This window comes from Lissotriton vulgaris, chromosome 1_1 (assembly GCF_964263255.1).
Source record: "Lissotriton vulgaris chromosome 1_1, aLisVul1.2, whole genome shotgun sequence".
Lineage (NCBI taxonomy): Eukaryota > Metazoa > Chordata > Amphibia > Caudata > Salamandridae > Lissotriton > Lissotriton vulgaris.
In genome coordinates, this window is record NC_141685.1 from 1399090371 (window position 1) to 1399117374 (window position 27004).

The 27004-nt window shown below is 42.7% G+C and overlaps 1 protein-coding gene across 2 annotated transcripts in view; it reads right to left on the reverse strand.

Annotated features, from left to right (window-relative positions):
* Positions 1–26540, reverse strand: part of ING3 (inhibitor of growth family member 3) — a 200108-nt gene extending 173568 nt beyond the window's left edge. For both annotated transcript variants that reach the window (XM_086967020.1, XM_086967014.1), the window contains exons 1-3: positions 26356–26540; positions 26191–26262; positions 1545–1645 (exon numbers count right to left, since the gene is read on the reverse strand). In XM_086967020.1, coding sequence (XP_086823146.1) covers positions 1545–1645; positions 26191–26262; positions 26356–26383 — 201 coding nt within the window. In that variant the 5' untranslated portion in view covers positions 26384–26540. The remainder of the gene's footprint in view (positions 1–1544; positions 1646–26190; positions 26263–26355) is intronic.
* Positions 26541–27004: the final 464 nt, after the last annotated feature.

The following is a 27004-nucleotide window of genomic DNA, read 5'->3' on the forward strand; positions in this document are numbered from 1 at the left end:
CATGTGTAGAGTTATTCATGTGAATCTGCTGAGCATTTACAAGATCACTTTTCCTCCAACCCTGTTTTTCCTAACCCTGAAAGAATTTTTACTTCTGGCCTGGTCAGGAGTAAACTTTCAACCTTTCTCAGTATGCAAAATATTAGAGAAAAGCTGGAGAAAATCCCGAAAACATGCAAGTTTGTATGTTTGCACAGACTTTAAAGGGCATTCCAAAAAAAATATTGCTTAACACTACCGACAGCCCCATTATGTAGATGTGCCGAAAGGTGGCAAAAATCAGCACATTGCTAGTACTCAAACCCCTGCTATATATAACATGATTCCTGGCATGATCAAAGAGGCTATTATCAGAGCTCTTATATAATGTAATTGCTGCAATAAATTGTCGTCACACTATTTGGCACCAAAGGGACAAGTAGATTTATAAAGCAACCTGTCCCATGGACAAGTAGATATTTTACAAGTAGATATTTTATTAAATTCCCACCCCTGTATAATCTAGAAGGACATTGAGATTCCGGGGAGGAAGGGAGTTGAGTGTTTGATATTGTTCAGCATTCCGTCAATCAATTGCTCTTTTTGTGGTCAACTTTCTCAAGCTGTAGGCATTCAACTGTTCTCTGGCAACCTTCCAAAACAATTCACATTAGACCCCAATGGTTTCTGGTCTGCACTAGGCTCTAATGTACAATGTTTACCTCATCATGCAGTCATGCAGAAAAGAGAAAGGTGGTGTTTCCCATAGATAAGTGAGGTATTGACCCGTGTAACATTTTCCAATAAGGTTTGTCCCTGCAGGTTATTTGGAAAACAAACACCGACAGAACATACTGGCTCAGCATTGTATCAATTTCTGCATCTGCTGCTATACGCCACTGCACGCTTTGCAAAAAATACAGTGAATTCCTGGTTTATTCTGTCCAAAAATGCTTATCGAGTGATCACTTTTTCTGTAACCTGGCTCAATTTTGCCTGTTTTTTTTTCCAAGCAAGTCCCTGCCTATCCAATTATCTACATCAAATGGGGAACTGGATGCCTGGATACCCCTCATGTGATAAGTTGTGCTTTACAAATCCAGATAACATAACATAATTAAGACAGTGGAAGTTTCATTTCTTATTTATCGGTCTTGGTCCATTTTAGGTGCATGATTCTCTAGGTGGTGGAGGTTACACTCTAATCTCAGGCATCAACTGGGCATGGTTATCAAACAACTCATCACAACACATATAAAGGCAATATTGTTTTTGATTTTGTGTGGTCATCAAATTAGACCTTTAGTGTAAACATTTCCCAAGGCTCATCTCTTGTCCAAAGATCCCAGTCACAAATCAGATAAATGGACACCTTAAAACAATGATAAACTAACGCAATCACAGAGGTACTGGAGGAGCTTGGCCATTTTGAGGAACCCTAATCTTTCACCTCATGTAAAAAAGATGAACAGAAACTCCTCAACCTATTTAGTGATTATTGGAAACTCTATTCAAAATAGGCACATTTTCTTACGGATTTAACCATGCATCAATGTTGTTCTTACCTTTTTGATAGAAGTCATTTGTTCTTCTCTCCACTCAGGTTTGTTTTTCTTTGCATTTACAAAAAACTCATTCACTCTTTGCTCCAACTGATCCATAGCATCTACAAAAAAAAGAAATATTGTATGTTAAGTGTTTTGGAAATCGATAAAGCAAATAAACTGGTGTACGTTATTAAATGGATTGTAAACTGTCCAATGTGCAAAGGTCCTTAATTATTCTATGGACACTTCTTTTCATCACAGCATGGTAGAAACCGGGGCGGGCTTCACAAAGATAAACCCGGACACCTTTAAAGACAAAGCAAATGTATAGGAAGAGATTCACCCTTTTACTTCTGTATTCAATTTCTTTTCTTCAATTTCATAATTTGTTTTCAGACACCTCAAACCAGCTGACAAATTTTAGTTTCTCACAGCTGCGAATGATGAAGCAAAACATTTTTGTTTTTAAAATGTGTTTTTATTGCATCTTCTCAAAACAAAAAGAAATCTAGGAAAATGTAGCATATTCATACTACATAAACCATGAGATTAGACCTCAACATATGTGTCAATCTGTAGATCGGAACCTTTTTTCCTATGGGAATTTACAGATTTTGGCTTATAAAGAAACTGGTCGTTTGGTTCTGAAATGACTTGGAGAAGCACCACATTCCAGTCATGCTTTTCAATCCCCAAGTGAAAATACAGATATTACAACGTACCTTGCCCACATGCTTGGGGCATGAGAAAAACAGATCTTGGTACTGGAGGGAGATAAACCAGAGTGTTGGTATACAGGCACAAAGGTCAGTCAAGGACGAAAAGGATATCCGTAAGCTTTGGAATCGAACTAGCATGCAGGATCGCTTTGGGATCGTACTAGCATGTAGAATCTATTAAGCATCAGACCACTGCGCAGCTACTGGATCAGCAATGATGCCTTCTATTGAAATGCCACAAACTACTGAGTGCAGAGGCTAGTTTAGGGTTTCCCATTTCCTACGGTACCAATGCGACTCCCAAAGTACACCAGATTAGGAGTTTGGGAAGCTCCTAGAAATAAGGAGTCCAGCAAATTCAGCCTAAAATGATTAAAATACAGGTAAACTCTGCAGACCAAAGAAAGATGGGTATTCCAGAATAGCTGGCGAAGCCATCTTATGTGCAGTGTGGATATCCCCAAAAATTAGAAACACAAGGATGTATTGTGATAGCAAATTTCAATAATGAATGAAGCAATAACAGTAACGTTGGGGGATGAGGATATTTGAAAATAAAAGTATGGCATTTTATACATGAAAACATTCAAAGTCATTCACTTGGGAAAGTAGGTTGCTACATGCGGTAAATAAAAAAAAAATCCAATTTGTTTCCAAAACAGAAATAGGATCTTTTTTGAAATACATACTAAGGAAAATGTTCAGAAATAAAAAAAATTTCAATGTGATGTACAGAGAAACATGAGATTCGACATGCTACGATTGATCTTCATTTTGAATGTGCTATACTTTTTCCATATTTCTGAGTATTTGTTGTAACTATGAAGATGTAGTAAAACCAAATAAGTTTGTCCGTCAGAGTATAAAGAGACCATAAAAAATAATATTGATTGTGGGTTGGTTTGTGGTGTCTGGAGAAAAAAAATGGCAGAAAATGGATTCAAAAATAGTAGTGGCAATATAAAAATTAATATCAAATAAAACTTGTTCTTAAATTCGAAATGTGATCTCTATAAGACAAAATTTCCTAAAATTGAGGCGTTTCCTGCAGTCAGACTTGCACTGCGTTACTTACTGTGATCAATATCAACTGAATTAACTATTTGGACAGAAAGTTAAAAAGGTGCTGCGAACTCAATTTTAAAAAACGTTTTCATTCTTGCACTAATTAGCCGCCCTTAAAAGCAATCCCCGATCAAAAAGAAACACAAAAAATGAGTTATTAAAAACACGGACTAGCGAGTAGATCGTAATCTAAAACTTTTACTATACCATAATATCATAGGCAAAGCCGCATAGTAATCATGTGCTCAATATGTGCACTTTCTAGATTACCACCGTTCATACAAACGAGTCAAATTAATTACACCGTCATAAACATCTTTAAGCGGGATAAATAACCAGAAGTCTACATATTCCCCATTTGACTGAACCATTATTCATGGCTCTATTGAGGAACACTCCATAGGAATGATTTTGAGACCAAGTACTCGCAAGGCAAAATGTAGAGACCAGCATGCCGAAGGTAAATGTCTCTTTAATAACAAGGTTGTTTCTGCTACTGTAGTTATAAATCGGGTAGGAAAACAACAAGCATTAGAAATGCAATAAGTCTTGCATTTGTTTGAGTTAGAGCTACTGGCGCTATAAACGTCCATGTGTCTTACCCTTGTAAGTGATTTGAGTGGAAATATGTGGGTTGGATTAGAATTGTTAGTTGTGTAATTGCGATGCGTGGAATTGTTGGTGTGGAGTGGATATGTGTAGTGGAAATATGTGGCATGGTGTGCAGTGGAATGTGTCCAGCAATTATGTGGTATACGACGCAAATTAAATGGATTCATTCGTTGTATGTGAATCCTTTTGTTCTTAAAATGTAAACAAATAAGCAAAAACATTTAAATGCTGTGACGGAATGGAGACAGACATGGTGTGAATATGGAAAGGGTGAAAACTGTTGCATCAGGGAGCTAGAAGGCCTTTTGTGTAACTTAAGTCAGAAGTTCACATATGTTAATGGATGTGGCGACAGGAACCTGGGTCACCAGATTGGTCTGCAGAAGTACCTTCTTTTTATTGTAAAATGGAAAAGCACATCAGTAATCGTGTTTTTAATACTATTTTAACATCAATGTGTTTGAATGAGAGTGTGTTTGCAGTGACTGCGTTTCGTTTCCAAGTACAAGACAGCACTTGTCTGCTTATACCCCAAATGTATTTGTGTGTGTGTGAAAAGCAGAGATGTAAAAAATAAAAAAAATAATTAAAAAACCTAATTAATACCATATAATTTGTGTATGTATATTTAAAGTTGGTACCACATTTACAAAGTGTTGAAAGGTAGGTTGTTTCGCAGGTTTTTTGTACATATTTCCTTTAATGAAATACAAAAACAACGATTTGAAGAGCAAAAGAGAAATCTTTCTAGTAATTACATTTCAATCCTGCTGTCCGTTACAATTGAAACAGTAAAAAGAGGGGTTTAACGTTTTTTATCGTTATATTAAAAATTAAAGGATTCAGTTGCAAGGCAGTGTGTTGACAGTTAAAGCGTTGCATCTGTAAAGGGAGCCGGGCTGATCAATGCAAGCAAAACATGAAGAATTGAAGGAAGTGCCCCAATTAGTTCTGGTGAATTTCCCACATCGCTGTCCATTTCCAAGCAATATAATTAGAATTGTTGTACAAACAAACACGATACTGGTGTTTGTATTATGCTTAAAGCAATAGAGTAAACCAAAATAGAACCTTGAATGTTAAAGCAGCTACTGCTATAGCCGAGGCCCACTGTTTGGGACGCCCAGCAGCTGTCCTGCTAGCCGATATCGACTTAGAATTGTTGTACAAACAAACACGATACTGGTGTTTGTATTATGCTTAAAGCAATAGAGTAAACCAAAATAGAACCTTGAATGTTAAAGCAGCTACTGCTATAGCCGAGGCCCACTGTTTGGGACGCCCAGCAGCTGTCCTGCTAGCCGATATCGACAAGGCGTACTCATTGAGCTGGGCTTATCTTTTTAGGTCTCGCCTGTCGATGCGCATGCGCATCGAGCAAGCGAGACTATGGTGGCTTATCCACTCTTTGTCCAACTTGCAAGGAATCGTGGCGATTCCTTGCAGTGCCCGTGACTTTTAAGCTCAATGCGCATGCGCATTGAGCTTAAAAGCGCGTGCACATGCCCCCAGCCGCCTGCCTTGCCTACTCTCCCAGCTGGTGCCGCTCCTCCCCCTGCGGCATCAAAGGCTTTCACGGCCGGCCGGCCATGCTTTCAGTTTCACGACCGGCCGGCCGTGTGAAGTGCAATTCAAAGCCCGCTCTCCCTGCTCCGCCCCCTGCTCCGGCCGATACGCATTTCTCCTCCCTCCTCCCCCCTCCTGGGTCAGTTCCAGTCCTCCATACCCAACTAAATAGCATTGCACTATGCCCTGGTGGGAAAGGCTCTTTTTCTCGGTGGCTTTCAGACTACAGTAATAATGTTATTCAGACGCTGACTGAACAGCAGACTACCGGGACTGTGCGGCTGAGATAAAAGGCACCTCGCGTGAGTCACCTCTGCCTCAGCTCACACGGATTGAGAGCGACCGCTTCCTGCCGCTCCTCCCGCCGGCAGAGAAGACGAGCAGGCAAGCCTCCATGTTTCCGCAAGCGTACGTGCTGTATGTGACCCTCCACAGCAACGGGCCATGCCGCGTTCATTTTTCACGAATTGCCTCTTTTTTTAGGTAAATGTGATACGTTAATATAATAAATATGCTTTTTTTGCCTACTTGAGCCTGAAACGGCGGCAGTTGGGGGCAGCCGGGGCAATTGTGCGTGCCCCACATCTGTAACGCTGATGCAATGCTCTGTAACATCGTAAAACCTGAGAACTGAAGTCGAACGAATTCCAAAGTCACGAGAACCCACCCTTGTGACCAGTCACCTAATACGTGCGTTTCGTGTCACACAAGCTATGCAAGCGTTGAAGCTCTCTGCCCCTGCCTTACGCGTTAGCGTTTTATCTAACGACAGGCTGCGACGGGACTGGTAGCAATAGAGCAGAAGGCGCACCACGGGGGTGTGTGGTTAAATCTAAGTAGGTGGGATGTCTTTACCAGCCCAAACCACTCACCATCAACAGCCTCACGCCTCCTCATCCTCACTCACCCTCAACCAGACTCGACCAGCTCAACACCTCACCCTCACTCACCCTCAACGCCTCACCCTCAACCCCTCACTCACCCTCACTCTCTAACCCTCACTCTCACTCATCCTCACTATCACTCACCCTCACTCACCCTCAACCCCTCACCCACCCTCCCTCACCCACCCTCACCCTCACTCACCCTCACCCTCAACTCCTCACCCTCACCCTCACTCACCCTCACTCACCCTCACTCACCCTCATCCTCACTCACCCTCAACCCCTCACCCTCACACCTTCACCCTAAACCCCTCACTCACCCTCACTCTCACTCTCACTCACCCTCACTCAGCCTCAACTACTCACCCTCACTCACCCTCAACCCCTCACCCTAACTCACCCTCAACACCTCACTCGCCCTCACCCTCACTCACCCTCAACACCTCACCCTCAACCCCTCACTCACCCTCACTCACACTCACCCTCATTCACCCTCACTCACCCTCACCCTCACTCAACCTCAACACCTCCCTCACCCTCAACCCCTCACCCTAACTCACCCTCACCCTCACTCAACCTCAACACCTCACTCACCCTCAACCCCTCACTCACCCTCAACCCCTCACCCTCAACCCTCACTCACCCTCACTCAACCTCAACCCCTCACTCACCCTCACTCAGCCTCACTCACCCTCAACACCTCACCCTCACTCACCCTGAACGCCTCACCCTAACTCACCCTCACCCTCACTCACCCTCAACCCCTCACTCACCCTCACTCACCCTCAACACCTCACCCTCAACCTCAACCCCTCACCCTCACTCACCCTCACCCACCCTCACCCACCCTCACCCACCCTCACTCTCACTCTCACTCACCCTCAACCCCTCACCCTCACCCTCACTCACCCTCAACCCCTCACCCTCACTCACCCTCACCCACCCTCACCCTCACTCACCCTCAACCCCTCACCCTCACACAGTGCAATAGGTCTCAGACCATTTCAGTTAGAGCTTTTAGAAATGTTTATGGCTTTTTTTATTTGTAATTCTTTAGCATAGGCTACAGGAAACAAAAATGCTAAACATTTACGAAAAAAACCCATAAACAATTCTAAAAGCACCAACTCTAATGGTGCGAGACCTATTGCATTTCCAATGCTTGTTTAACTTCTAGAAGCGATTAATCTGGGGCCCCGTTTTCGTGCATATGTAAAATTGCTGCATACTGATCTCACAGCCTCAGTTCGCGTGGCCGGTTACCATTCCGCCCCTTCCCCATCTGTGGCGGGACCCGGCAGGGATGTCCCCTCTCTCCGCTCCTATTAGCAATAGAGCCATTGGCGGCGTGGGTACGCTTAGACGCGGTCTATCGGAGATTGGACTGGTCGACTGATTGCTCAGACAGGATAGTACTGTCTGCTGACGACGCGTTATTCTTTTTTTCCGACCCGTGGGTCACTGGACCGAGGGTGCTTCAGATTTTGCAGGTTTTCAGCGTAACAACCGGACTTCATGCCAACCTGTCCAAATCTGTTCTTTTCCCCATATGCAGCGAACAGGGGAGTCAAACTTGGGCCACACAGCTGGTCATTTTTGACGAGGGGTTTAAATACCTAGGTGTCTATATCACCAAATGCCCCACTGTGGCGTGGTCACGCAACATAGCCCCTTGCTACTGGCGGTACGGGAGGAGAAGACTGTGGTCCCACCTTCCCTTATCCTTATATGGTCGGTCCACTATTTTCAAAATGGTGTCCTTGCCGCGCTTGCTTTATAAGCTGCAGAACTTTCCGCACCCAATCCCTCCGTCGTCGTTTCTGCAAATTAACGCGCTCCTCAACAGATTCCTCTGGGAGGGGGGATTTGGGTAGCCCTGGCGACGTGTGTCCAATCCACCTATTGTGGCGGGATCGCAGCAGCGGACCTGCGGGCGTATTATTGGGCATCTCAGCTCTTGGAAATTAATGAATGGTGGTACAACCCACAAGCTGATTCCCGCCTACACGGTGGAAAGGCTCTTCCTGGCGGAATAACCACTGCTCAGTCTTCTATACAGCAATTCGTCCTTGGAGGCCCTCCCCGCGGCCTGCCGTACGGTAATTCTTATTTGGAGAACATCACAGCACGGAGGACATCGGGGGGGGAAACAGATATAATAGACACCTTCTGTTCCTAGGCCTCACCCTAGCCAAGCGCGACATCACGCAACATTGGAAATCTTTCTCCCCCCTGGGGTGGCAGCATGAAAAACAACCTTAGATAAATGTATGTCGGCTGAAGTAGCGGTATTTCAGGCACGGGGTTACCCGCAGAAACTTGAAAAGATCTGGGCCAGGTGGGCTAAATACAGGGTTATTGACCGGTCCTTCCTTTTACAGGCAGCAAAACCAGACCCTATAGAACGACTGGTCATCAATGACTCCCCAATCTAATGTGTTAATTGGTTGTAGCTTTGGATCTATTCTTTTTATTGTGCATGTACTTATTGTTCCTTATGGGATGAGTGGTGCAGGGGTTGGGGGAGGGGGGTGGGGTGGGGTGGGATGTTGGAGCAAATGTTTTGCAGACCTCCGGGTGAGGCTCTCTCCCGTATTTCATGCTCATACATACTGTCATTTGTTTAAATGCTGCATACTGGGTTTCGCCCACTTGATGTTATAAACTCAATAAAATCTGTTAAAAAACACTCATGTTTGCAAAAGTAATAACATACACGCCAGATGTGGAGTGGGGAGGGAGCCCAGCTCATCTACTCATATTGTATTGTATTGGCATTTATATAGCGCTTATTACCCCAGACAAGGCATCAAAGTGCTTTTTGGGTGAGTAGCACGCTACTCTGGAACCAATTAAGGATTTGTGGTGAAATTAGCATAGTGAAATATGATAATGACTGGGTACGTTAGTCTACTATTTGGACTTAGAGGGACAGAGGAGGGAAAAGGTTGCTTTTATGTAGCGCTTGCCAGCCCCGAAGAGGCATCAAAGCGCTTCTAGGCAAGCAGCATGCTACTCTCGAACCAAAAAGGATGAAGGAGCCGACTCTGCCACCATTGTTGAACATCGCACTGCTTACATTTTTTTTTTTTTTTTTTTTAAAGGCGGCACTAATGAAGGACTACTTAGCCTATTAGCCAATGAAAAGCCACCATTTACAAAAGACAGTAACAGGAGCCAATTAAAAAGATGGGCGGAATGTGGGCAGAGCTTAATGCCTCCATCTTAAAAAACAAATAAGCTAAAGAAGGCTTGGATCCTTATGCAAACTAGATAGGACTACGGTTACATTGTATAATAAACAAGTATCTAGCTGCATTTGTACACTATTAAGCTTTAGACACAAAACGAGCCGATGTCTCTAATACACAAGCTCGTGTGATTTGAAACGCATTGACCACAGCGTCTGGAATAAGACATTTGTAGAGAATTTACATAAACAGGGTTCTCCTTCTGACACCACTTGAAACCACAGTTCCCAGAGCGGCAAATTAATTGGTACCATATATTGGCAACACCTACATGAATGGTCATATTTTACACTTTAAGCCCTGAAGAAGTCCGATTAAGGACGAAAAGCGTTGGCGGTTGAACATTTTAAAGAACATGGATAAAGAATTAATTGAAACAACACAAGATCTTATCGATTCTATTTTGGGAAAACAACTGCTTACTACAAATCTAACATATTATATATTGCCAAACTATGACATTTATATGCGTTTGAAAGAGTGCAGGGCTGTCAGTGCTAAACAGTACAATGACCCTTCACTAAGACACAGGCCTTGGTAATCAAAAGAACACATCAAAGAATGCCAAGACATGATGCATTAAAATCACAGTTAATTGTTAAAGTCGCCGCATTAATAAAAACAAACCAAATTTTGTTGGCGAAAAATAAAAATTCATGGAGTTGCAATGGCTCCTTTTTCATGAAATTTGTCACGGTAATAACGCACAGATGTTCTGGTGGATTATTGCGTTTGCCAGGATCCAACTTTCTAATGTGGTCAACACAGTGGAATCAGCTGCATGGGTATCATACATATAAGAACTATACTTGCACTCAACTAAAGAGGGTGTCAGGCACAGAGATACTTTAATAACTAACAATCTAACTTCTCCTGATAATGCCAGCTATAAACCTTAATCTGCTTGTTCAGCTGTCTCGCTTACAGTGATCAGACCGTTTGAGGATGGCAAAGCCATTAGATGCTTAAGGGCCAAACAGCACCCTTGTTGCTCTTTTTTACTTACATTGTTTAGTCTGGGTTCGGCGTTTGAGTACAGGAACGAGGGTTATCACGTCACTCCGAACATTATTATGGATTAGGTTGAGACGTATCATGGTCATGACCTACTGAACTGTGGGGCTTAACTTTCACCTTGGTGGCTGCTTACAGTAGGCGACCATACTAAGAGTTTATTACAGGAAAATATTCCAAACTGGGGCATTATTGTTCAATCCACTTCTTTGTTTGACTCGGAGGGTCTAACTAGTGCACGATCATCAACTTATGTAAGGTGACATCCCCTGCACGTGCAGTATACCGCTCAATCACATTTCGGGACTGTGGATTGGATTACACAATAAATGATTTAATATTGATTCCCCTATAGATTGAAACTGTATGATGACTTTATACGCCACCCATGCGACATTGGAGACCGTACCTAGCCATCCGGATACTTGGACATCTATGACATAGTTTCGCTGCCCTCAAAAGTTTTTGTAAGACGAAACACGTGTCAGCAAGCCGTGTGCTGGGAACTTTTAATGAAGTATTTTTGAATAAGAAATATCAAGACCATCGCACGTTTTGGATCCCTCTATATAAGAACATGTTTTGTAATTATCTTTATGTTTGGGTTTAATGTAACCACGCTGATTATCAATAGGACTCTGATACGATAACGAGAGGTGTGCTGTTCAAACCCCCATTCCTTGTTTCAATCTAACTTCTCCCGATAATGCCAGCTATAAACCTTAATCTGCTTGTTCAGCTGTCTCGCTTACAGTGATCAGACCGTTTGAGGATGGCAAAGCCATTAGATGCTTAAGGGCCAAACAGCACCCCTGCTGCTCTTTGTTACTTAGATTGTTTAGTCTGGGAAACGTGGGTAAGCCCTTAGTGTAGATTTGTTTAGATTCATCCTGAATACTGAACTCCTCAAAATAGTAAATTTTAAATCGTTATGTAAAAAGAAAGCCCACTAAAAACAATAAGGCTTTTTTAAGATATGGATGTGAAAATGTAGGCATGGAAGTCATTAAAAGAGCTGGAGGTATGGTTATCAGACAATGAGATCATTCCCTTCTACCAGATGGGTTTCAAACCCAATAAGTCACAGGTACCAACATGATAACCATTGTTGCTAATATATCAAGAAAAAAAGTAATTGTTGCGGTCATCCTTTCTAATGGAGCAAGGCAATTGACAAGTTTAGTCTACACACAAGTGTATCTCTAGGTGAGGAGTAAAACGTAAAAAGTGTACTCTCATTAACATGTGTATTGTTTCTAAAACAGGAGTCAAACTCCAACCTCAAATCCTATAGCTGCTCTTTGTTATAAACAAGCAGCCAGGTAGCTTTACAAGACGACTCACTTTATTCCAGGCATAGTGCATATTGAGCATGGTCTCCCATGGCCAGCCAGAAACCAACTTACTGGAAATGGAATTTCACACTTCAAACAACAGAGCATGCATTCGGATATATTCTAAACTATGCTTTAAAGGCATGACATATTGTCTATCATCCAATGCTCAATTGTAGTCTAACAATAAATGAGCTTGAGATAACTGGGAAACTAAACGATAACAATGGGTCAAACCCTAGCACAACAACAAATGAACATCAAGATAACACGGGCAAACTAAATATTAACACTTGCTAATAATTAACAGTCAGAATCAGAATTCTCTTTATTCGGGTGCGAACAGCCATAAAAGCATGCAAGGTATGTGCAAAATAGCAATGAAATGCATACAAATTATTAAAAGCACGCAAACAAAATACATAAAATCATCAGGTTTGGAAAATTATTAACCAACAATCTAAGTAAAACAGGCCTGGATGAACAAAACCAAAATTGAAACAAAGACGGGTTCTAATTCATCACTCCACTAACATGAATCTAAAAGCATCGACCTCCTGGAGCAGACTGCAGCTTTAAGAAACAGAATCAAATGTCCACATGTTTCGTCGTCTGGTAATGCCAGTAAAACAATGATATGCTTGCTAACAAAGTTGTGGACTCCTAAGCCTTAAAAATAGTACGAGGAATTTTTTGGTATACATTTTATAATATTCACAAAAAAGAGAAAGAATACCATATTGCGAGTGTTTTCTGCCAGAAAACAAATAAAATATTCCACAATACCTGCCCAGAAGCTAAACAGCAAAAGCCTTTACCAGCTCTTATTAGTATTCTGAAAATAGATGGTAGAAATGGCATTGGGATTAAGATCTAAATAATGCTTAACACTTCAAATTTGTCTTTCAGCCCTCAACCTCTCTTCTTTAGCTCACTCTAGCAGCAAGACTTGCACTTGCTTTCTGAAAGGGGCATCCCGCGTCGTTCTGTCTAAAATCATATCAGCCAATCCAATGGCTTCCAGGGATTTCTTGATGTACGCTATCCTGGTTGATCAAAAGAACCTTATCACATGCCAAACAGTCTAAAACTAATCGCTCTAGTTAATTTTGCTTCTTCTGAGCTCCAGATAGATAGCCACAAGAGAATTGGCGGCTACGAATAAAAATTGCTCAGAAAGTATAATCCTAGTTTGTTGTGGCAAATAAAGGTTGAATGCACTGGGGCTGACATACTTTCCAACAGAAACGATGTTCCTCCCTTTGGAGGGTGGCCAAGTCACCCAAGCCCCTTATGCCTGCCCCAAAAGTTGCTATAGTACCACAACGTGCCAAATATATTTGCGCAAGAACCCGCTCTCCCGTGTCTGACAGAAGGGAGCCAACAGCCCTAGAGAACTTGGTTCTACTCTGTGGGATATGCGCGGACCACGTCCCAAAGAAGCAGAGAGTGACCTCCAGGTAAGAGATGGAACTAGTGCTTAATAACGCTTCCTTATTTGCTATAATAGTTAAGGGTTGGGTGCGCTTTGGGCCACAGGTCATTCTAAAAGACTTAGTAAAATGAGTTTTAAAAAAATCCAGCCCGGCCAGAAAATTGACAAAAAGATGCACTAGATGATGCAAAGCTTTGAGGGTACGAGCGATTAACACCACATCATCCACGTGCAATAATGCTGGAAAAGGGGGAAACTGCTCATCTGGCGTTCACTTACTAAGCTACCGAGATCGTAATACACAAAATAAAAAGGAGTGGGGCTAAACGCACCCCTGGTGAACCCGACCAACGCTAAATACAGCAGTGACTTCTCCTTTGTTGCCAAACGTAACTCGAGCCTTAGTGTCCGTATGCAGGTCGACCAACAGGTGTACAAGGGTTGGGTTCATTTTCAGATTAATAAAGGATTAGCCTGATTAACACAGTCAAAGGCCATTGTCAAGTTCATAAAGGCTAGATAAAGTACAGACTGCTCAGCCACTGTGCATTTCCCGATGATCAGGTTTAAGTGTAGGCATTTATCAATTGTTCCTATGCCACTTCGGAATCTATATTGGCATTTATTTAACACGTTACTTTAGTGATGCATTATACTACTCTATTGTACAAAATCCAGCCTAAGTTTAACGGCTGGTATGTCTAACAGGGAGCTCGGGTGGTAACTTTTAGGTTCCACCCGATTGCCCTTTTTAAAAATCAGGACAATGACTGAGAAAGCCCAAGGGCGGAAGATTAACTTCCTGTTGGTTATAAACATACATCAACAATGGGGGTTAAAGATCTAAGTTGACTTAACGTCAATCAGGGCACCATCCAGCCCAGGTGCTTTCCCTCCTGCACTCTCTGAATGGTGGCCTGATGAGAATGATGGACAGACTTCAGGCCATAGCTGCAGACTGGCATCAGAATACAATTTTTCTAAGTGTGCTGCCCAGTTCTCCCCATTTATGTGACAAATGACTGCTGATCCACCTTGATCTAGAGAGTGCATACAGGAAACAGCCATCCAGGATGACTTGCTATCTTTTGCAAGGACAGCGTCACTTAAAAGAGACCACTGCTGGGGGGGAAAAGAATTCCTCCTTGAAGAATTCAGAAAGAAGCCGCTACTTCCATGTAGATTATGCAAGTTACTTTATTTAAGTTAAGATGTTAATAAGATAAAACCCCATCAGGAGCAGCTGTCCTGCTGCTCAGCCCTCACCCAACTGACATTCACAAACCTCTAACATTCCATTCATCCAACATTCCACATTACATGTATTCTAGCTGAGCAGCAGGAAGACATAAGATACAACACTCCTCCTATAATTTATAGGCTTTACGATGAGAGGCCGCTAAGCTGTGATCACTGCACTGTGTATTTAAAGCCCTTCGAAGGAGTTGGTTTGCCTCTGAACGGCTGTGATCAAACCATCAAGGGCACCTGGACTGTGGTTTAGAGAGTCTTATTCCTTCACAGAAAGCAAGGAACGAGGTAACAATTGCTTCACAAATATTCTCTCAAACGGAGTCTAGAACCATCTACAAGTTTGCTACTAACACATTAAGGAACTTAGATGGATAGGGCAGCTTCCAACATAGCCTTAGGATGTCAGGGGATACAGTTACATTTTCTGAGGCCGGCATCTCTTGGTAAGTCTCTCTGTATGGTGTCATCCATATTATTTTGATTGGATAATGATAATGAACATTTGCACCATCCAGCAGAATTTCCCTCAAAATATGAGAAATAGAGATATTGTCTATAATTGAGGGCCTTTTTCCACCTCCAAACGTGCACAGACCCGTTTGTGTTCTTGCCAGCCTCCTCCATAATATTGTACAGATCGGTAGATGTGACTAAAGCCAACAGTTCTTATCCCCGTTTCACTGGATTGAGGAACGATGGCTAAAACGCTCCTGGTGTGGCAACCGAGCATTAAAATCAGCCCAGAGGGAAGAGATATAGTTGCTGGACTTGAGATTTAACCTCCACTAGTGTAGAAATGTATGAGAATAAGCTGAGAAATGTTTGCTTGGGCACACTAAAATCAGGATTATAAAAACTGATAGATGAATCCCCTTGTAAGCAACGGTTCGGAAATCTGAGCCCGGGGTGCTCACAGACTAAGCGGCCACCTATCAAAAGATTAATTCATATAGAAAATCCACCAAAGCGAGAAGACTAAAACACACAAGAACGTCAAAATCTAGCCAATTAGTTTTTCAGGTCTCGGCGTTAAAAAAAAAAAAGGTCATACACTTTTACAAACTTTTGCTAATCAGGCATTAATAACTTAGTGCGAAGGCCCAAAATGTTCCAATTTTCAGGCCACAAGTCTTGGGGCACAGAGTTGAGGCAAAGTTTTTGTGTGCTAGCAAGGGGAAACTGGGCAGGACATTGGCTGGGCCCTGTACTTCATTCTGGGTAGCAGCACTATTAGAATCACCAACCACACTGGTTAATGTTTCTCACACCATCGCCAGGAGAACCCGGTTCCTGGATCTACAAATACCAGACACTCCCTCCGAAACAGAGAGCATTCTCCATAATTAATGGTGGCCAGTCATTCCACCTCATTACTATCTGACAGGGGAGCGTATCTGTTTCGGCACAGCTAAGTCCACCCTGCCTGCTGAATGTGTCAATTTCGATAGTAACGAAGCCCTTGTGTGATTGGTTTGGAAAAATACCCTAAGGAAAGAGTGCCAATCTTTGATTTTTTTTTACATTTCCAATAAATGAACTCTCAATAGCTTACTCATCATAACAGGGTACCTGAAACGGACTACAACACAATCCTCATTAATATTTTTCCTTGATGGCTCCACCCAGCCAACACTTTGCACCATTAGGATGTCACAACTAGCCTCTGGGTCAAAGAACTTATGTATGCTCAACCAGTTGACAACCTTATTTCGAATTTAGCCTCATGATTACGTTTGATTTACTTCCAATGGGGGCACCCCCACCATAACCAGGACATAGGGGCATGAATCTGGCGGTACCTTTAGTTTTTCAGCACTAGGAACTCTATCCACAGCCGTGCTTCCCAGCATTGTGTGACTTGGGTATTTAGATCATTTAAGACTCCCTGTGGGGTGCTCCTGTTAGAACTATTCAGGTCATGAACTATGTCCATTGGACCCCTGGTGGCATGGTTCCCGAGACTGCGGGTGGGGGGGATGAGTAGGTTGAGGCTGGGGTTGGGATTCCCGAGTCTTTGGGATAGCATCCCCATTCAGAGCTGTACTACCTAGGTGTTGTGAGGGCCTACCTTATGATGTAGTTTTGGGTGCCTCTCCAGGACAGGAGACTCCAGAAACTATTATTCTGCAGGACTGTGATATCATCGTGCGCACTTGTAAATACATTGTTGGTCTATTGCTCCTTTGACCAGAGCTCATGCATTAACTGCATGCATTTTACAAGACAACATGTCTAAAATAGGTACTTGTACTGAAGTAATCCCCTCCACCAATTGCTAATCTATTATGCAATGCACAAGTGGGTTTGAATCTTATCCTGGTCGCCATAAACTATTGTAAAGGAGCAGCCAGGAAACTTTACCTGAAGATACATTTTATCACAATTAAGAGGGTCAATGCAAGTCATCCAAGGTGGGCCTACAGGATGTAGGAAAGACCTTTTTCTTAAAGAAACTTCCACTCATTGAATGTTGAGTCACAAACTCCATTTCCATCTTCCCGCCTTCTCCTGATTTTTACGAACATAATACTTTATTCCATAGGACAATAGCCAAGCATGCTCACTCGTGTACAGCAAAGAATCAACTTACTGGACAGGGAATTCTACAGTCAAACAAGAGAACATGGAATTCTGAAACAATGTAAACTATGGCTTAAAGGTATAACATACTTCAAACGGGAGCCGCAAGTATTGTGATGTTTGAAAGTCAGGAAATAATGGAAGGACTGTTTCGGGGAACATGCATCTCTTGTGGGCCCTTGTATATTAAAGAACAGGTCTAGAACACAGCAACCACATTTTAGAAGGCAGGTAATGGAAGGCAATAACCCTGAAGGGGTCAAGTAACAGATCCAAGGCGTAGGTGTCACCAGAGTATAAAGGGTGATGACCCAAATAGGAGGGCTCAACTGGGGGACACCATTGGGCAATATTGGGAAGAATACCAACAAACACCTGAAGGTTGGTTGTTAAATTTGAGAAATATGTGGGATCATTCTAGACAATGTAAGGCAGCAGAAACCGGCTACAATGGAAGCCCCTACAACCAATCACGGACCTAACTCATGAGGTGGCATACAAGCACCAGCAATGAATCAACCAGCATTTAGTGAGTAAGGCAATCCTTCATTGCATGAGAGATCCTTGTAGATGCGAGTGCCTGAAACCAACGGAACATCCAAGTATCAGAAACATGAGCACAGACAAAGCAGCTTCCTGGAACCCAAGCAATAATGGTCAGGTGATCATGGTGAGAGATGGCCTGGGTCAATAATGATGCTAGAGCCTAACCTAGCTTTAGTGAAAGCATCAAACCTAGGTCAACAAGACTCCAGAGATGGAGCGAAGGATGAGCTAGGAAATGTTCCTCATACCCCTAAATTGAGCTTCTACCTCCATAATTCTTTCAGTAGACCTGAGGGAGGAAGCACATTTGTAGTGATTCTACTGAGCTGCAGAACTGTTTCTAAGAGGGCATCATAGACCAGGAATTATTTCACTCTTCGATTAACGCACTTCATACCCTGTATTTCTTCAACATGTCCCTTCTGCCGCCCACGCCTCCTGCACACTTTCTCTTTTTGCTCAGTCTCCCCTCTGACCACCCTATCCAATCCACAAGGGCACAACGCTCCCACCTCTTTTCATTCAATCCGCCTCCTTCACTTCTTTGTCTATCCTCCTTTACCCACCCCAGCATGAAAGAGTGGTCCAAAGGACCCTAGTCCTACTTTCTTTTGGAAATCTGTCCTCTCACATGTACTTCATTAACGTTGCCTTGAACAGGTTTTCCTGGGGATCAGACTCCATCTCCTGAATTGAACAGGCCTGCTCCTGTACAGTCAGGTAAATTCCCCTACTCCCCAGTTTATCCGAGACTTGGGCCCAATCTGGTAGGAAGGTAATAATCCAGCAGAGACTCTGCCTCTTGTCTACTGCCTTCCTCCTACGCTGTGGAGCAAGAAACTTCAAAGACAACACAGACAAGCCAAGTTTTGGCTGACAAGTCCAGTGCTGATACCCATCTGGTGGTCAATGCAGGATCCAGAGCTAGCAAAAACGGTCAGCAACATTCCAAGGTTTGCAAGTTCTTCCGATCATAGAGGAGCATATAGTCCTTGCTTGCATAATTTGCCCTTGAGCCCCCAATCAGAAGTGTTTTGACCGCTCAACGTGTTATGTGTTTTGGCGTCCAACTAAGGGTTCCATCTTCTTCAGTTGCATTCAGAGAGGGCCACTTCAGAAATTGGAGTGGTGTCAAATTCCACCCAGGGCAGGGGAACCAATACCGAACAGAGGGAATGGAATGCAAAACCTTCCATCAGGTACACATTTTTCAAAGACTGGAAGGTTGTACATGTGGACGAGAAAGTCCTACTTGAACATCACCAGCTCGCCAAAAAAAAAGGCACCATCCTTCTGTGCAGCACAAGGACTGGTTCCATTCATCTCACATACACACCAAGACATTAGTATGGCAAAGGACTAATTATGGGGACTGAACAGACCTTTACTAGAGAGAATCGGTAGCCAGGCTACCTAGAGACATACAACACTGCCACAACCGGTGGGTCACAATGGCAGTAGCTTCTGCTTCTCAGATCAGGAGTACGCTTTAGGCACTCCTGTAACAAAACCAGAAATGATATGGAGCACCGCAAATGGGCCTGCATCTTTATCAAGGTCACTGGATGGAAAAAAAACACAGCTTTTCCGAAAAACGTGGAATGGTATGTTGCACAGCATTCCGAAGCTATGAAGAGGAATTTTCCGCCAGAAACGACAGGAAAGATTTTTTTTCCTGCAAATACATTGTTACCGTCATCCTTTTTTAATGACGTGAGGGAAATTAACTGGTTTTATTTTATACCAGAGCATCCCTCAGTCGAGCTTCTTGAATGGGGTACGAAAATTGATGAAAGCACATTGTGTCACAGATGAACCCAACAATTTTTGTGACGCTATCAGAATAATCCCATTGTGTTCCTGCCATCCCACTATATGCAAACCATGTTCGAGTAAGTAGCAAGAGTTTGGCTTCAGTCATCCAGGCATGGGTGGTCAAAGACTTAACATCGCAAACATCCTTAAGGTTTGATACACTAAAGGCATTATCACTTTTTTTATTTTAACTGAATAGGCAGTGACTCCTTGCAGATGCACAAGACCTTGCTGATAGATAAATAACAAGTTAATATTTGTGGGAATAGGGGGTGCAAGGTTAAAACCAGGGATAATCCATGAAAAAGAGAAACTGGTATTTGCCATTACATCAGCCAAACAGACAAAAATAATGATCCGAACTGAAAAAAGGAGCCTACATTGTTTTTATTGAAAATATTTTTATTGAGTAGGAAATAAATGTGTTTTGTACAACCCAAAGCACGATGAACCTACTTCGGCGGGATCTCAAACTTAAGCTTTAGCTGAAATTTCAAATACCTGACAAAACAGTGGTGCTTGGTGCAAGTTGTACTGCAATGCAGAGATTTATAAAACACCTACCTCAATAAAATGTTTAGGAGGCATTAGGTTGAGCTTCGCCCAGAGCAAACTGAGTAGAAGGATCTACCGAATTCAAATGTTTATAAAGTTTTAAAGTAATAGAAAAAGTAGGTTAGAAAAACAAATGAGGAAACAAGACTAGTTGAAAAAAAGATACCTTCTTGTTCACTTCAACTTGGCTTGTCTCTACATCAAACCCAATTTTGACGAGTACTGCTCTGATCGCTACAATCATCCACTAACAAAACTGAGGCAGGTTCCTGGCCATCATTCACAAAGCACACCCTTCACATTCAAATGTCAGTACACTCTACACTAGTTTCCACCCATCCACATAACATTTCATTTCTTATATCTTATCCAAGATTTTTTTTTTAACGTTACAGACTACCTTGTCCCCTCCATGTCCAGAATTGCCATTATCTAAGTTGCTGACTTCCACCTCACTACTTCCCACAACACCAAAGCCACGAAGCTTCCTAATGACTCGCTGTCTTTCAAAGTAATCTCCAAGTTATCCACACTACCCACAAATCTTGTTTGGCAATAACCTGGACCTCATATCTGATACCCAACCCCTGCAATACTTCAAAACTACACACTACCACGTACAACCCTTTCACAGCACACATAATCCTCCATAAGAAATGAAAACCCTTGATCATCACCTTCAAAACCTTCACAACCACACATTCATTTCTTTAACAAAATCTCCAACAAATGGACAGTGTTTATGCCCTCATTTTTATTGTACATTTTTCTTTTATTGTAGACCCACCCCTAGAACTCTTTCAAACTCCATCCCTGCCAACTTTATAACGAATTCAACTGTGTGGGGGGTGTTTGCAGCCTCAAAGGGTTGGGGCATTGAGCCAAATCACTCCCTGCGGGGCAGGGGGGGGGAATGAACAGGGTGAAGGGTGGGCTTTTAGTTCCTTACTGTTGAAGGGGTTACTAATGCCTTCAAAAAAACAAATGCATCAGCTTCTGAGGGCACAACCAAAGTCCTAATGTAAACACATTTGTATGCTGACAACACTTGATGTATAGCTGGTCAGCACCTAAACTCATGTTGCTAAGACACAGCTTAGATAACATTCGAACCTGGGTGTCAGCCTGCGCAGGATGCATTATCAAAAGGCCTCCAGGTTTAATGGTATTTATTTTGTTAACATTTTTGTCTATTTATCCATATTTATTTTTGGGCTATTTGATCTGTATTCATCCATATTTATTTAGTGTTTTGCAGAAAAAGGAAGTTATTACATTGTACATTTCCATGTTTATTTAGTTGATATACACACAGTCATACTTTGAGGTCTGTCATGTTATAGCTATTTAAGCTGCCAAATATTACATAACAATACATCCAGTGGTAAATATTCAGTGGCGCCTCCTCCGCTATTGCAGAGGAGCATCGCCCCATTGCTGCATTACAGCCTGCATGTAGAACAAGCCCAGGCTTCAATTCCCTGGTGGAGCGTCCAACCAGGACGCTCAAAACCAACCAGCGGTGTGATTGGTCAGTGGGGCCTGGCTGTGCTTCTGGAGAAGAGCAGGAGCAGAGACACGGGACCAAGCGGGAAGCTAAGTTAAAATATATATATTTCCTTTTTATTGTGCATACCCCTTTCCAATCCCCCTCACCCCCATGCGACCCAGGAGCCACCGGGCCTGCCACACGCTAGCCATGCCAGTCGCTGCTGTAAATATTAGCATTATACCAAAAAGGTGTGTTGACTTACGCAGTTATTTAAAAAAATGTCAGCCTGTTTTTTTAACTTTCCATGCTGTCCTTCTGCTCAGCTGTTGGGCTATAATTCATGAAAGACAGTGCAGAGTGTCACTTAAAAGAAGCCCAGTTTTCTGTATTTATCCACTTTTAAAAATAAACTGCAGACAGAAAACACATTGCTTTCTGTCTGTATTTATTTGTAAACATCCGTAAAAACAGGAGCCTTAATTATCAAACAGTCACAAGTTCCCTTTCTGAAGCAAATCAATACACTGACCTGCAGAAGGTGCTGGACTGAATACGGTGCATTCCTACAAAGACAGTGGTGGTGCAAGATTTTTGGACAAAGTTTAACAGTGAGGTTAGGAGAGCATTGAGGGAATCAGATAGAACTGGCACTACTGTTAATAAATGATGAAATAATACTGCACAACTACAAACTGACCTTTTATGCCAAAGGCTTTGTGGTGACATGTAGAAACATTGCCAGTGAATGGGGTAGCACTATAGCAGACATGAATAAAAAACACTCTGCAACTCTGGGCATTAGCTTGCCTCATCCTCACTAACGGCCCCACCAGACCGCCAGGAATGCCTGGTCTCACCCTGGAGATACCCATTAAGGGGCCATCTCTCAGGGAAGCCAGGAAGGGTTTCGCAGCGGTCGAAGCGCCTTGGGACCCTCCGAGTAAGTAGTGCGCTATATAAATGCCTATACATACATACATACATACATGACCACTGAGAAATCAACCTGTGAGAGTTATGGGTGCCCTAGAAAATGAGAACATATAGGGCTCACAAAAGGTACTGCTGCTGTTACTTTATTTTTGACTGGGTGGATATATATATATATATATATATATATATATAATATCTTCTTCAGTTTCCAGGGAAAAAATAAACAATACAACATACCCCCCAACTCCCGAAGGCAGGTGAGCAAGCATACAAAAGTTGTTGCCCAAGTCTTCCCAAATGTTGGACTGGAGCACAAAACATTGCAACAGCCAGAGCATTTCAAATCAACACCAAAGCCCAACACTTAGTCTGGTGGCTTGAGCCGGGCCTGCCCCCTGCCAGCATTGTATCACCCACGTGTTCTCACTCTCCCTCACCCCTCTCCTCCATCCAAGGAGCACAGACCTTCTCAAATTTGAATCTGCAGCCTCTCACTTGGTACATTAATTTCTCCGCCCCATACACCAATCTATGCCTGCTTCTCACTCCCGTATGGAATGCGTTTGCGCCCTCCATTATTTCAGTAGATCCCTACATGCCAATGTCAGGAATAGGTTGCAAAATAGCAGGGTACAGCGGTCCAGGGTTTGTTCACCCCAGATGCCCAGTGAGAACAGCTGGGGTGTATGTCACACCTCGTAGCCCAGGATCTCCGATATTCAGTCACCCACTTGCTTCCAGTAGGTCACAACACTTTGGCATTCCCACAAGGTATGCAATGGAGTGACCTTTACCAGACAGCCCCGGAAGCAGCACTAGTCAGTCGCCGTACCCATGAAGAAAAGACGGGTCCGTGTATAGTATGCCATGTGTGTACAGTATGCCATGTGAAGGATGTTTAGGCTGATGCATTCTTGATAGTAAAGTTGAAGTAACAAAACTGGTATGTTTCAACAGTTTTGGCTTCCCATTGAACCGAGACTAGGAGTAGTCACTAAATTATACAGAAAAGCCATAAAAGTGTATCCTGTTTTATTTCTTTACACATATGAATAGATTATAAAAACAAAATGTTTTACAATACAAATGTTTCCTGTAATGTGCTCCCTTTATATTCTACAAATGCTCTAGGTTTTTTGTATACCTTAGTGTGTGTGTGTTTGGCTACAGAACATATAGGTAAACTCCATGCTTCTCAAATGCATCATCTCTTCCCAACAAAGAAAAAGTCCCCGGGTTTCCCCATTGATCTTATCCTCTCCTTTGAAGAACATGTAAAAAGACAAGTCACAGAAAGCTGCATTGCCTTCTTAAGACTAAATGTACCCACCACCTAGCACATTTCAACACCTACATAGCTCCCCTCTCGATTTCACCCTCAGTCCATTCAAAAACCTTCATTGCACTAAGATTAGCGAATCTTAGACAATACATATACCATCACGTAACCATTCTCGCCCTTTCAAGGAATGGCAAGAGACTCTCCTCCCAGCATGCTTTCATTTCAGTGCACTTTACATGTATCAATGTTATGTGTGAGAATGTTTAACACCAAGACTGGGCTTTAAAAAGATAGACAGTTTGTAAGATACTACTTCAAGGGTATGTTATTTTAAGAAAACAAGCGATACTTTAGACCAAGATGTAAGGCTCGCCCTAATAAGTGAGACGATACTCCAAGATAGCAAACTCGCTCAGCGAATAGCAGTGTGCACCATGTAGTGAAAATAGCATCCAATCTGTGAGACTGTGTGCCATGGTGCAAAACACAAACCCGATAAGAGATTGCACCACATGATGGGACTCGCAGCAAACAAGGGAAGCTAGGTTTCAAAAGAGGAGACATGGAAACAGTTATTAAGGCTGTTCTCCAAAAGTGAGATTTACAGTGAATGAGATTGTGCTCCAAAAAACAAAACGTATTATATGATTATACGGAGGGAAGTGCGTTTTGGAATGCCTCCATTGAACATTTGGTGATATTCTTCAGTCCTTTCGAACTGATTAAATCAATAAGGAAAGGAGGATTCCTGGTGCAAAGTAACCGTCGGAAGGTACTATTTTTAGCCATAAACTTGACCATTTAGCTCCACCTAATAATAAAACGTAATCTCTGCAAAATACATAAACGAAGCGAGAGATCGCAAGGAGAAATTTTAGTAAAACTGTAAGCAAAGGGGTTAGTTTACAGTACTTTCTTAAAATGCTCAATGCACGTGATAGAGGTCCAATATATTTAACAGCGAAAGTTGTTTTCATTATCCAAAGAAAGCAATGATGAGTGCCGAATTAAGGTATTATTTGAAGGGCAGGCCATTTGTGTTTAATGTACAATTATATGACCTGGCTTACCACAAGATATACGAACTTTGGACCGCAATCACTTCAAAGAAAGCAGTGAAAGTATGCTTCAAGCGCCTCTAACGGATACGCTAGATTTGAGTAAACCAAGTGTGGTCCCACATTATCTAAAGTCTTCAGAGCTTTCAAGATGTTTTACGTAAAAATGCATGCAGGCGCGTTTGCAAGGGCTGCTCGATTATACAGAGCAAATATAGACACAGGCGCTGGAGTGCTGCAGTTTATGGAGAAGTGCACTACTCTTTGAAACGAAGCAGAATTCGTGAGGTACTGCACAACACAAAGAAGCATGCAGAAACAAGTTGTGAAGTGCTGCTGAAAGAAACAAAGTAGGGTGCAAGCAGAGGTATGTGGATGGTCGCTATGATATTCCGTAGTAGCCAATAACATGCGGTGCTGTGGTATGATACAAATTGTATAGGTAAAGGCGTTGGGTGCTAATCTATAAAGAGCAACGGGCAAGCACAAAGTGCTTGTAACGTTTCAGGGAGCTAGGCTCTTATTCTCCGTGGAGTCAAACTATACTCTGTGATACTGGGCGCAGAAATATGCAGCCTCCGAGATGCTACCACTACAGTAAGCCGGCTGAAACGTTTCCATGGAGCAGGGAAGCTACTCGGATAATGAAGCATGCGGATTCTGTATGATCCAGAGCAGGAAGCTGCTGCTCTGTAACATTAAAAATGCCCGCTGCAACCTGTCAACTAGCGCAGACGTGCGGTAACATGCAGAGCATGATATCGTCATACACATGGAGAATAAATATGTTGTATGATGCACAGCAGGAGTGATTGCTTCTCACTGAGCGTAGTTCTACTGTACGGTACAGAGCAGAATGGTTGCTGTCACGAACAGAGCGTGGATCTGTTGCCAAATAAAGGGGGCATGCTGCTCCGATGTGATATAGCAGTATACTGCTCCGTGAGTTGAAGCAGGGCAACTGCTGCAGATAAAGAGAAAACGGAGGTGCTGTAAAATACAATAATGTATTCTAATGGAAGGGACAAAGGAGAATGCAGCTCTATAACGGTGTAGATTAGTGCTGCTGTAAGCAATAAAGCAGAGCATTGATCTGATCTATGGAACTGGATGCGGCTGTCAACATAAATGGAACATGGTTCTGCTGTGTGACAGAAAGAATGTGTTGGTGATGGGAGTAATTTGCATGCAGTAGGCGGACTCTATGTCCCTTGAGCTCCTCCCCCGGGTTGCACGTCTGACAGCGGCGGGTATGGAGGAAGCACGTACTTTGAACTTGCAAGTCCATCTCCCTCATTTCCGTGAACCTGTCGCGCAGATCCATGGGCAACTGCTCGATCACTGCAGAGAGGGAGAGAGAGAAGACATGGCGGTCAGGTTGCGCTGGTCGTGGCATGCGTCCCGCAACCCTCCTCCCTCCCGGCCCTTACTTACTCTCCAGGTAATCTTCTAGGTACAACATCCTTGCTCCGAGAGGACTTTAGCAGTAGCCAACGTTTGATTGCTTCCAATATGGCGTCACCTCCAGCAGCAAAGGAATCTCTCCCTGACGGCGCGCGCAGCCTTTACTGTGCAGCCTTCAACAAGCTTCGGAGCTCTTGATTGGTCGACTTACAGGAAACGAAACGGACGTCTGTTCGACCGGTCTTCTGAAAAACGTATCTTACGTGCTGGCGTCACTCAATTCAATTCAGTTTAACTTTATTGGAATTTCAGGCTCTTACTGTGTTATTAAAACAATTTCAGAAACGAATTTATAGACCAAATAGCAGGATAGATACGGTGTTACTTTTTTCTGTTTTGACACAAAGTATATCAGAAACATAACTATAGTTTGGAAATTATACTTGAAAGGAAGGCTCCTGGTATTGAAAAATGTATACAAATCATTGCTTATTAGCTTAGAAGCCATTTCACTTTTTAATAAATTGTAATTACTTATTTTCCGATTATTTTTTCAGGAGATATAGTAAAGTAAAAAGAAAATGATGACCCCCACTACAAAATAGACTCTGGAAAAGCCAATATGATTTTAATATGGTGCACACATGTAGATGAGATATCCGTGCACGTTGTCAGATCT